Source organism: Macrosteles quadrilineatus, unplaced genomic scaffold, assembly GCF_028750875.1.
Source record: "Macrosteles quadrilineatus isolate MER2022 unplaced genomic scaffold, UCM_ALF_1.0 Scaffold_2__2_contigs__length_208266976, whole genome shotgun sequence".
Lineage (NCBI taxonomy): Eukaryota > Metazoa > Arthropoda > Insecta > Hemiptera > Cicadellidae > Macrosteles > Macrosteles quadrilineatus.
This window is the reverse complement of record NW_026542595.1, coordinates 162,482,010-162,495,286: the sequence shown is the minus strand read 5'-3', so window position 1 is coordinate 162,495,286 and position 13,277 is coordinate 162,482,010. Positions and strand designations below refer to the sequence as shown.

Genomic DNA, 13,277 nt, shown 5'->3' with positions numbered 1-13,277 from the left:
GGGTTATTTTCGTGACCCCATCGAGTGACACCTCAAATTAATAGGCAATTAGACGAAGAAATATATATCGAAGAAAGAATATCGACAAAAGCTAGAGGTCTCTATCTAAACTCAACCCACTACAGTGTATGTAATATGTAATAGGAGGGCATTCCACTGAGATTCCGCGTGACCACCCCTCTGCAGGGCATGGAGGTTGGTACAGTATTTGTAGTTCTGCAACCTAGCGGCTTGGGTGAATAAAACTATTTTTGAATATTACAGTTTTACAGTATTATATTAGTATTTGATCACCTCTAGTGTAATTAAAAGCGTCGAACAGATCATATAAAATGCAGTGTTATTGTGGTAAATGAACATAAAACTTGTTTCTTAGTGGTAAATAATTATTCATTAAAGTAAATATATTCTCAAGAGACGGAATAAATACTTATAAAGGAAATACTCTAACAGTCGCAACACTCAAAACTTAAATTAACATAAAAATAACTCATAAAATATAAATACGAAAGGGCAAATCAATCACTTATTTTTCCAATCAACGTATTATTGTGAAAGAAGGTTAAGACAGAAATGGGAATTTTAAGTCTCCCGTTTCTCCCCGTCTATCTGGGGAATCCGCAGTGGCAGTTTCAGTGTTTCTAGCCCTCTCAAAAACACCCTTATAATCCTCACTAATTGCCGTGGCAGTTTCAGTATGGAGCATGATCGTAAAACGTCGTGGCAGTTTCGATGTCCCCCATTCGACGCTAGGGTAGGGTCTTTTCAGGTTTATGATTGGGCCGATGCTTTGTTCTTTGTATTGTTGCCGGTTTGTTGTTGTGTTGCCAATATTGTTAATTTCAATGTCGTAGATTGAAGAGCTGATGTAGTCTTTTATGGAGGGGTGGTGTTCGATCCATGCTTGTATATTAGGTAATTTTATTTTACCCTCGCTAACGGCTTTGAGTGAGTTTAGTCACAGAAAACATACTACTATTATTATGGTTTAGTAGTATGTTTTCTGTGGTGTTGTTCAGAATCTTAGGAGATCGGGTAAAGTTATTGTGTGAGTAGGATGTTGTTTTACGTGTTTGGCTAACAATGATAGTTATGTGGGATTGTTATGACTTGTATTACGCTCTATAGATCGTTGAAAAAATCTGTGTAGCCTTGTCAATTGTTGGTACATGGGAATAGCAGGAAATCCTGTTCACGCCTCTCCCCTTTTCAAGTTAGTCTGTCTATTGTTTGTGCCTGGTATATTTTGTAATTCGGATTGGGATTAGACCTTTTACTTCTTACTTTACTTGATAACAAGACACCCACTGAAGATGCCACACAACACAAGCTGATTAAACGGCCATATGCAAAGAAGGCATTTAATAAAATATAGTAACTAAACTAATAATATATCATTCAAGTTTTTGAACCTGGGATAGCTCAAATATTCGAAATATTGATGCAATGGATACGATTAAATTGGTTGTCCACCTGCACCTTTTTCGTTGTTAATCTATTATTTAAGATCACTAGTAGGGGGGTCGTATCGTTGGTCGTAATTATCTTCAGCGCATCCGCTTTGCTATCTGGCTTTGTCTTATTTGGTTTGACAGACAACGCGAAATTATGTTGATAGTACCTTTGACTATCGTTAAAGTGATTAATGTGTTATGGCCTTTGTAACCAGTTTTCAATGCCTTTAGTGTTATCGGGAACGAAACTTGAGCAAAAAAGGAAAAGTGTGCAGATTTGAGGTTAAATGTATCAAAGAGGCTTACTAGCAGTGAGATCAGTTAATAATTTCTCTAAATTGGCAATAAAAAAGTATGTATAGTTAAATAAATGTGATTGATAAGTGGTGAAGGCAAAGTACAATTAATTTCACTTTGTAACAAAAATATCTCAGTTTAGCTTATTTTATAGGGAGGTCTAGATTAGCTTATTAATAGATAAGATATCTGTAAGCTATGTAGGAAGCAGATTTGAAATTTGTAGAAATATTAAATTACTTGAAGAGTTGATTATCTGAACTAAATTCTTAACCAACTTTATAATTTGCATTTGCATCTATCTGCATAATACTTTTGCAATTAAGTTTTAACGCTTTTAGTCATACCGTTAACTAAAAACTCCATATTATCCTATTCAATTATCTCATTCACTTGTTATATTGAACATATTTATTTTTTGAAAATAATATAAGGTAGGTACTTGGGTTGTGCAAAATTAACGTGTTTGATAACATATTTGAATAGAAAATGACAATTCATATTATATATAAAATGCTATAATGTGGCTGTCAACAATTTGTTGATACACAATCACAAACTCCTTATATAATTACAATTAATTAACAATGTAAATTTATCTCTTTGAATCTAAAGACCACTATTATTAAGGTTTAATATGGCATTGGCTTATTACAAAAATCATAGTGAAACTATATAATTTATAGCAAATTTTAATATTCTAATGCATAAATATGCAGTAATTGTACTGTCTAGATTTTAATGTTATGTAAAACAAAGCTCAATTTCTCTTACAATTTGCAATTTTTCCCCCCTAGGACGCTAGGCATGAGCCCAGAATTGTTTTTCACATTACTTCAGGTACAGCATTACTTCTAGGGGTTACGGCATTATCACTTAGATAAAATCCAATGGTGATTTGGCGGGATTTGAACCCGAGACCCCTGGAACCGGAGTCCCGCGGTCTAACCACTAGACCAGCTCGCTCCCCCATACAATTTAGCCTACAATAAGTGTCTCAAATACTGAATTTTTAGTTTTCATACCTATTTGTTATCTTTCCTCTTTATTTAGCTGTTTTTTACAATGTATATTTTTCACTGAACACACTAATGTAAGAATGCCATATGAATGAAGAATTATCGATTCATTTAAATAGACTGATGGAGGGTTTTTATTATTCTTCAGTACAAGTTAAGAAGGATCTTTCTTGTAAATATTCAATGTCAGGTAAACTGAATCAGATGTCGACATAGCTTATTAATAGATAAGGTATCATCTGTAAGCTATGTAGGAAGCAGATTTGAAATGTGTAGAAATATTAGGTAAATTACTAGAAGGGTTGATTATGTGAACTAAATTCTTAACCAACTTTATAATTTGCATTTGCATCTATCTGCATAATACTTTTGCAATTAAGTTTTAACACTTTATTATTTCTGTGTCGGAGTACTATATCGGTGTTTATTTAGGTGTATTAAACAAACATAGACAAATCAAACTGTAATAATGGTACACTACAAAGAGGAGTTTTCCTACAACTACAAATTAAAAAATGAATGCAAGAAACAAGTATCAAGGTTAGATATGTCATTACAAAATCCAAACGGACTATGACCATACATGAAGTCTATGACCAATTTATTTTTATTACTAAGGCAATCCTATTAAACAGCTTGTTGTTTAAAAGTAGATTTAAGTCTTTAACAACCCCAAACTTAACATTTTATGTACATTCCTGCTAACAAAAGTCATGGACAAAACAAACAGAGCAACAATGGCTTATGTTTATGGTTCTTAAAGCATTCAGGAGTATTTTCAACCAGCCGTAGCAAAAGAAATAATGTGACAAATATTTCTAAAATACATAATATACAACTATTATAATATATTTTCTATATTAACAGTCTGTCATGACCCTTGAACACACACTTAAAATGCAACGCACAATTTAAAGAAATCAAAATATGAAAATTCTGATTTTCGAGTTTTGTCAATGTAGTTTGTTAAAAATATAAATAACAAAATATTGGTATCCTAAACAGTTTTCTAATTGTCTAGGTAGTCTAGTGGCTATAGCAATTGCCATCAAATCTAAAAGTCGCTTGTTCAATTCCAAGTGATATCGTTTCATCAACATTAAGACCAGGGTATGAAACTTTCCTTTACAAAAAATATACCAATTCTATTGGCGTGAATAAAAGCAAAAATTTCATAAAATAAATTAAATTGTTGAAAAAAATATTTACACCTACATTAACAACTATTTCAAAGATTTCACTTGATGCTCTCCTATTCTACAACCCCATTCTTCTTTTTCTAATATTCTCAGATTCCTTCTCCCAGTTTGTACTCTTCAGATCCTCAAGTTGTTTCTTGTAGCTTATCATGTCTGGAGACTCTGCCATGTTCATGTTCCTCAAGTACAATCTGACTCCTCGCCCCCGTCGGTCCACTACCTCAAGTACGTCTTTACCCTCTGGGCGCAAGTTCTTCTCCTTTATATACTTCCTAACCAGGGTTTCCAGTTCCACTTTTGCCTTGGAAATCCACGCCTTTACCTGGAAGTGGTGAGATAAATTCATTCAACAGTTAACATTAAGTTGAAAAAGATAACCTTAGGTAATATTTTAATAAATGCACACTCTCTTATCCTAAAACCAAGAACTGTTGTTTGGAAGCAGTAAAGCTGGGGTTTCCTAGGCAGGGAAGCGGAGCACAAAACGGGGATGTCTGCTCACCTCTTGTCTCAGGTAATTTAATTTGGTAGCTTACTGTATTGTTTTCTGCGCTAAGGAAACCCGACTTCAATTGTATATATCTGTACCAAAAAAGTTTATCAACCACATTTTATGAAAATAACTGCTTTTGCAACAGCAAAGCATCTTAGATAATTGAAAAAAATGTTCTAGTTGTTTTGATATTTAGTGTGTTTTTTTAAAGTTATTGAAACTAGTGTACATGTTGCTCGAATTTGAGAAATTGCAAAGTATTACAGGAGTTATTTCAAAACGAATAACAGTCATAGTCATATTTACAATGAGTTTAAAAGAGTCATCTCAAAGATTACCGGTGTGTAATATACATATTTATAATATATACATGGAGAAACTCACGATATGTATATATAACAGTAATCAACATTTCCTGTAAATATTTCATTACCTGGTATTGCTTTTTAATTTTTAATTCCTGACTTATAGCCGTATAAGGTTGTCCATGTTTATCTTCGTTATTGATAAACCTAAAGCATTCCGCCCGGTTTTCTCCTTCTCAAAATGTCTCGCTGTACAGCCAACACAGGTCATTGATAGAGGGCCAATTGAGAACGAAAAGTCTTTTGGGGTAGTGTTAGGGTGCATTTGTAACCTAATAGTTGAGATTGTCCAGGGTCAGGTGCTGACTGTGATGAGTTAAGCATATTACGCGCCACTGTTCTGTAGCTGCGGTCGTTATCACAAATACACCTCCTGTCTATATGTGTCGTTGTCATCGCGTCGGAGGCATTTAAAAGAATAAAAAACCAAATAAACAAATTATAGCTACACAAAACAACGATAAATGCACAAATTTAAGTTACAATCATGCTAACACGATCCGTCATAGTGACACAAAACAACGATAAATACACAAATTTAAGATACAACCATACTAACACGATCCGTCTTGGGGGTTATGTTTACATAAACTCAAATAGTAAATAAATGTACTCAATGTGTTTCATTGAATTGAAAAATAAATAACAGCAATTAAATTATACAGCTGATCAAAATTTAAACAATTATGTTCTTAAGGATAACATGGTAACTCTCAAAGCCACTGGGGCAGAGCCCAAGGGACTTCCTTCATGTTAATACAAATTTTAATCCTTGTTACCCTAATTAAGTTTGGGCTAAACACTATTTTCTATACCATTAATCAGAAAGCTTCCCATCTAGACTCAGTACCGTATTGTCTGGATAGCCGAGTGTGTATTGTGGATCTTTTCAAATCTTGAGGCAGTTGGTTTTATCTCAAGCACAGCTAATTAGGACTTGGATGCCATTTGCAATTGGGCTATGAAATAATGCCACTGTCTAACAAAAGGTCAACGTTATAGTTCGGCCGCTTAGAAAACGACCTGCGCGCTAATGCTAAACCAATGCTGGAGGAGGTCGCTTTCTAAGCGGCCGAACTATAGTAAGAAGACTAGTGTTTGGAACACTCATTTACAAAAAACAATCAAAATGTTAAAGGCGTTAAAACACAAAAGGATAAAGCTAGTATTTCTGTCATAAAATTCAGAGATCTCATGTTAGGAGCTTAAAATGTTTTATAGCTTCAAATACAAAAAAATTTCAAATAGCCATTTAAATTTAAATTTTAAATTAAGATTTATAACCTCTTCCTCTGCTTCTGAGTCTGTGTCTGGGATGTGGACTGCATGGCTGTTGAGGTACTCTATTCTCTCAGCCAGAGCTACTATGGCACTAGCTGTGTCTTCAGCAATGGTCCCGGTTGTCGTAGAGGTCGAGAGATTGTCGGAAGTGACTTTAATGTACTTCCTCACTATGAGGTACCCCACCACCAGAAGCGAGTAGGCCTAGAGGGAACACTACGGAACTGAATACATTTGAAATGCAGCAATAAATATCCCAATGTGATACTTACAAACATTCACGATGTTTGTTGAAAACATGCATAGTGGCTCAAAGCTATCATGGGATACAACTTATTTGACAAAAAACTCAAAGGATATTTTCCTCATTCAGGTTCTTTGTAAAACACTAAATGCCTCTACAAATCAATGTCATGTGTACATAATACCAATACTGTACTGCTATCTGACTTTGGTGAAATTATGATTCAAGGTAAGTTTGTTTTGAAGCTTCAGAAAAGTATCATACTGTATGTACAGTAGACTCCCTCTTATCCGGACTCCTCGGGACCGAGGTCAGTCCGGATAACGGTTTTTCCAGTTAAACCGACGTCCCCAAAATCTCATTAAAACGGACCGTTTAAATGCATACTCTATACAGTATTTGACTTAAAATTAGGAGAGCATTGTATTTAGAAACGTAATCACTGGTCTCAAATCTTTCCCACGAGTCATTTCAGTACCGCCCTCTTCCTGCCGTTCTAGTCCGGTTAAACCGATGTGCTGATAAAAATTATCCGGATAAAGAGATGTCACTTCAACCGAGTGTGGTCCTGTTAAACCAATGTCCGGTTAAAAGGTGTCCGGATAAGAGGGAGTCTACTGTACTTTTAGACATTTACAGAAAGTTCAACTCAAATCAGACCCCTTTTTGAATATTTTTTTTCTAGGGTTATTTTGGTTTGTCTACTCTTTGTTCTGTGGTTATAGTAAAAGAAGACTTTAATTTGGAATAGCGAAAGGTATTGACAGCCAAAAGCTGAACTGTCATTGAAGGATTGAAGGGTATAATCGGCTGTCAAAGTCTTCCATAAAAGTTCATAAACCTGGAAATCAGTTTTCTTGGTACCGGTAATTAACTCTCATCATTACCTGACAGACCCAATGTTATACTCTCCCTTCCCCGTATGGTGAAAGAGAGTGAGACATGAACAAGAATATGAAACAAATGGAAGACTCGGCAAAACTTGGCCGAACTCTGGCCGATGAAAGTACTGGAAATATTGTTTTCTCCGAAAAAATTAACCACATTTTTGAAATTTTCTTTACACTCAATAAATCTTAAATAAAGCCAAGATTCAGCACCCAGCGACTACTTTCTGCTTGCATAGTAAGAAATGGCTATGGGATGTCAGCATTTCTGTTTCTATATTTTGATGAAGAACTGTAAATGCTGTTACAGAATGGCTCAAGGCTTGGGTGGCTAAATATTTTTGAAGACCAAATTTCAAAGCTTGTACTATCAATCAATCAATCAATAATCAATCGTTGAGATGGGGACGCCACCTAGGTTTCAATAAGTGGTTAAATGTTTATGGTAATTAATTATTATGTAAAAAAATATATACAAATAAAATATGTAATATAGTTGTTTTTCATATAACTAAACAAAATTAACTTTGTGAACAGCTCTCATTGTTTACTCTTTGGTTATAACGTGTGGGACTTAATGACCGCTAACATTTTGTATTGTGACAGCTCAGCTAATTCATGGGTTAGAGAGATGATTTTTGCCTTGTATGGTTCCTTAATTAGTAGCATGTTTTTTTTAAATTATAAGTTGTTCAAACTATTCAACTTTTTTAATGGAGGTAGAAAAAAATAAATAATGTGTGAAATATAAGCAATGTTTGTTTTGCGGATGTGAAGTAAATAAATAAAATAAGGTGATGTAAAATAGCAAACTTCAGTTTATTAAAACTCAAATTATTTACATAGCTAAACCATTTTTACTAATGAAATGTGACATCCCTCATATGATGTCCACCGATACCAAAGCAGCAAAAATCTTTTTGGAAACTCACAATCACCAGTATTCCGAGTACAATCGTCGTATCATGGGCATTGGTATAGCGGCAATTTCTTAACGGATTTCTTTGACGGAGGCTGTTCTTCAGATCTGCTATAGCTTGGGGTTTCGTGGTAAAACCATGCTCTTCAAATAGCCCTACAAGCAGAAATCACAAGGCTTTAGGTCTGGAGACCCGGGAGCTGCAAACGCGCGATGGCGAGTTGGCAATAACCAACGATAGTTCAACATTACATAGATTTCACTCTTTATTTATTATTATACCACCGCCACCTCATTTAAAAAGTTGAATAGTTTGAACAACTTCTAATTGCAAAAAAAGCTATTAATTAAGGAACTATTCAACGCATAAATCGTCTCTCTAACCCATGAATTAGCTGAGCTGTCAGAAAACAAAACGTTAGCGGTTATTATGGGCTGCCCGTAAATACCAGAGACAATAGTTTGCAAATAGATAGTTTTATTTGGTTAAAGTAATCTTAACAAAAGTTAATAAACGATAAATAAGTAGTAAACAAATAAACACCTTCACAGTCTACGTATATTGAACATGTCTTTAGCTGGTCTACAAGGGTTATCAATTTATAAGTGACTACATGTTCAATCTATTCCGGTACCTTCAATTTATTGGACAAGGACTTGATAATCATACCTGTACAACAGTGCCAAAGTATTGTATCATAATAATTATGTATATATGTATATAACAAGGTTAGTTATATCCTTGCAAATAACGGGACTTAAATCAATAAATATAACTTAAAATTGGATTGTGTCAAAACATACCATTAGATGTTTGGTGATTAAGTTAGTCATTTTTACCAACTCACACTAAAGCTAAGCCACTGAACAACTGTATACACGCTACGTGGTTGTTTATCGTTAAATCTACATTTCCCAATAATTATCTGTTTCTGAGTTACACGTCACAAGAACTGTTGGCATCGTTGGCATGCATCACTACCATATGACCTTAAATATATAGGCCTGCCAATACCAAAACAAATTTTGCTCTTAGTGTAACAGTGTAGCATTTCAAAAGAGTTTAAGTCAATCGTACTAATTACAAACACTGATACCTTTTCAGCCTAGAGAACTGTTATTGCAATACATTTTATTCATTGAAAGTTATTTGATCATGAAGTACAGTCTAGTTCAGTCCCAAAGCTCAAATAAAGATATATATTGAAGGTTGATCTGTACTGAAGTTTGATTGACGGACTACCATTTTGGATAGAGAAGTGATAGCGAACTGTAGTTTGCACCATTCTTTAAGGTTTTGTGAGCCCTTTAGAATGAGGTGTCACTTGAAGGGGGTTTACATTTAAAAATTTAGAATTGCCCCCAAAATCCCTAATTTTTGGAGGACACTCAATATTTTCAAAACCATAAAATGAAACTTCTTGAAAGTTTGTATGATCACTAAAAGGATATCTCTGTATATTTACTTAGAAAAATATTAGATTGGGGATCTTGACTTTTTATTTCATTAATTCACCCTGTATACGTTTGTGACTATACCTTGTATTGCAGTTCAAATATGAAGGATTATATTTGAACTGCAAGGCGAGGTATGTAATAGTTTTGTATTGGGGCTACCTTGAAAATGTAATTTTTTTTAAATAATATCACCAGAGTGTTGTTATCAAAAAGTTAGAAAGAAAGTATAGAGTTAATAAATTGACAAAATAACTACCAATACCGTATACTCACACTGCTGACAGTAGGTTACATTATTCTATTTATGTTTATCTGTTTTGTTTTTGTTGATAATATATAGGCTACATCCAAATGTATTTTGTCAGATAAATTCAGGATTTGAACAATCTAGCAGTAATCTGAGGGGTGATAAGTTGAAAATAAATCTGACAAATTAATTAAACACAATTTTGACTTTTTACCCCTGGTTCTCTAGAGTAAATAAATATCATGTTAAATCATTACCATACTTCTTAATTATATGGGTTTATACTTATCTTTACTTTTTAACAGTTATACAACAGGTAATAACAAACCTTATCCAAAAATATTAGTGAGTATCACTGACTAATTGTGTACTTTACCAAACCTTCTTCACTTTATTACATAAGAGCCAATGACATAGCTTAAGCATATCCAAACTTTGCCAAGGGCAAAGTTACTTCCGCATGGATGGTGCATTACAGATTTGTCAAAAAGTTCGTTAAGTTTTTAACATGGCTTGATAAGTTATCACAAGGTGCAAGCCCTGAGCTACTTGGTAAATTGGCTTAAACTGCTAAATTATTATTATACCCAAAAAACAATGAGGAAAACCTTTAGTCCATTGTATATAAGGAATGCATTGGTTCCTTGAAACATAGTCAACCAGCAACTATCCTCAACAATGAATAGTAAGTACCATTGTGTTTTACTTCCAATTTAGCCATACAAATCACTTGCTGTATATTCAGGGTGGAGTATTTTTAATATGTGCTAAAGAAATTATAACAATATAAAAACTTAAAAACTGTCCATGTTAGGTTTAAAAAACTCACCGTTAGTATGAAAAATCTTCAAGAATAAAATAATCAAAAAGTTTAGTAAGTTAATACAAGATTACCTACAAAAGGCTTCATCAGTTATACATCCACTTTTACATTCCAATAAGACAGTACCAGGAAAATAAGGAAAAAAATCTAATCAATATAAATTGAAAGCAGCAACAACAAAATAAACTAATGAGACAAAAACAATACAATAACAAAATATACAATTACAGACATTCAATACAGGACCCAACAAAAATAGTTACCACTATATCACGTTCACAAAATCCTTTCAGTCATGAATCTGGTTTTTAAACCATTTTAAATCTGAAAATTCAAAAGATTCCAGAATTTTGTTTAAAAAATTGTATTAGTACATATTCTTGACTCTTTAGATTTTTTTCTAACCTTGGGGTTGGTAAAACTAATGAATTGTTTTGAATATCTCGTTTGATAGTTATGAATGTCACTAAAACAACAAAGGTCTGTAATATTTTACTTAACAATTTAATTCTGAAACATGAAATGCAGGGAACAATAATTATATTATGTGTAGAGAAATGACTCCTACAGCTATCCCTAAACTCTAAACTAAACCAGATTCTTATTGCTCTCTTTTGCCACAAAAACAAAAAAAAAACTCATTTCATCCCAGCACTACCTCCCCCCAACATACTTCCATATAACAGATGCAATGAAATAAGAAGTTTTGATTGGCTCCTGACAAACAAGTCTTTATTTTTCTCAGAAAAAAAACAAACCCTAGCCAAAAATATAACTAAAGTTGTTGGTATGTTCTTCCCGTAGGATTGAATTACCTTCAGACTTATTGAGGGGTCAAGAGTAACACCAAGAAACTTGATTGACTTAGCCATATTTATATAGTGTTCAATTTGGCTCAAAGTAAATATTATAATTTCCGTTTTACTTTTATTTAATCTTTAGATAGTTAGAATCGAACCACAAATTGGCAGGGACAGTAGTTGCTCAATTATTATGGTCATCACATCATTCAAAAAATTCACATTTACTAGCACAGACGTCCACATATAGTACGGTGTCACAATCTAAATTTACTGAGAGACTTAATTACAATATAAATAAAAAAGACCCAGGACTGAACCCTGTAGGACCCCTGCAAGAGCCTCTATTAAAGATGACAAAGTTCTTAATAGCTAACCAGACAAAACATTTCATCAACAAATATATGAAAGACAAAATTTTCAAGTTACCTATATTTTTGTATTGTTAAATTTCCACATGTGGGTACTACATAGAGAATTTCCTTATGTGGCCTATAAAAAGAAAAACTTGAATAGAGAAATTAACTTAAAAAAGGCTTTGTCATGTAGGCTTTAATGCAAATCAAAAGGAGTTATCTAATGGTATTAAATTAGCTAATTTGAACTCATAATCAAAGAAATACAGTACGGTAGTTACATATTTTTTATACATATATTTTTATGACAAACAAATAAACATGAGAAAAAAATTAGGTTTGCTTTTTGATTATATTTATTACAAAAGTTTTAATAGCATATTTTATTGTTATGCTTTATTTTGAGCAAGGTACAAAATACTAATATAACTTAACTTAAAGTTATATGAAACAAAAATTGTTTCTTACTGAAGTCTGATTGCTACTTTATGTTAAATTCACTCTTTTTAAATTTTCCCACCTAACTGAAGATTGATTCATCCTGCCAAATAGTTTCACTTTTGGTGGTTAACATAGCATGCATTCAGCATGTATGTGTTTGATTACATTATAAAAGCATAATAATAAAAAATATAAAATCTTAATCTATATGTAAAGAAATTTAAAGATATATTTTCCTTTTTACAGCCCACATTCTCTTGGTAGCCCTTTGCTTCGTCTTCTGCAGCGAACTAGTTGCGGCAAAGAGCCTTAATAAGAGATCTCCTGAATCAAACTCTATGAACGAAGAAGATTTGGTCAAAGTCGATGAAGAAGTGGATGCCCTCAATGAAGGTGAGGAGGATGTCATGCGCAAAAGAAGAAATGCAGCATATGAGGAACCAGAAGCAGTGATGGAAGGAGAGGAATACGTCCCTCCGGCCGAGGAGAGAATGGGAGAGGAAGAAGAAACCCCAGAGGAACTCATGACTAAAGGAAAGATAATGGAAGACGTGGGAATGGATGTGGAGGATTTGGCATTTGAAGAGGAAATGGCAGAGATTTTTTAAGCAATTCTGCAAAGGATACTTTAGTTTTGGTATTTATTAATTTTTTTCCAAGCAGTTATTTTCTTTCATTAAAAATATTCTTACACACAACTCTTTTTACTATTTGATCCACGACAAACTTATGAAAAACAGGCTTGAAACTGAATGATGTTAATAAAATAATTATTGACTGGGTGATTGATTTACTCAGATACCAACATCAGCTTGTGCTTGTAAATCTTGATTAATAAATTGTTTATCTTGTTTTAAACAGCAAATGTTATGAGAGCTATTAAAACTGGAAGCAATGAATATATGTCAGAAATGAATAGTAACTTGATTGATGAGTGCTACTCTGTGACTTATTAGAGCATCTTGCATAGGTAGTCAGATTTTTCTTACATGAA

General features: G+C 33.4%; 2 protein-coding genes across 2 annotated transcripts; one reads left to right on the top strand and one right to left on the bottom strand.

The window, feature by feature from the left end:
• Positions 1-2,284: 2,284 nt before the first annotated feature.
• Positions 2,285-9,088, bottom strand: LOC128986532 (uncharacterized). Its single transcript, XM_054406943.1, has 3 exons — positions 8,963-9,088; positions 6,112-6,312; positions 2,285-4,291 (listed from the first exon to the last, which is right to left on the bottom strand). The coding sequence occupies exons 1-3, from the start codon at positions 8,990-8,992 to the stop codon at positions 4,028-4,030; spliced, it is 495 nt and encodes a 164-aa protein (XP_054262918.1). The 5' UTR covers positions 8,993-9,088; the 3' UTR covers positions 2,285-4,027.
• Positions 9,089-10,487: 1,399 nt separating this feature from the next.
• On the top strand, positions 10,488-12,981 carry LOC128988061 (uncharacterized). The gene is made up of 2 exons (XM_054409245.1): positions 10,488-10,548; positions 12,530-12,981. Exons 1-2 carry the CDS (start codon positions 10,542-10,544, stop codon positions 12,889-12,891), a joined length of 369 nt encoding a protein of 122 aa, XP_054265220.1. The 5' UTR covers positions 10,488-10,541; the 3' UTR covers positions 12,892-12,981.
• Positions 12,982-13,277: the final 296 nt, after the last annotated feature.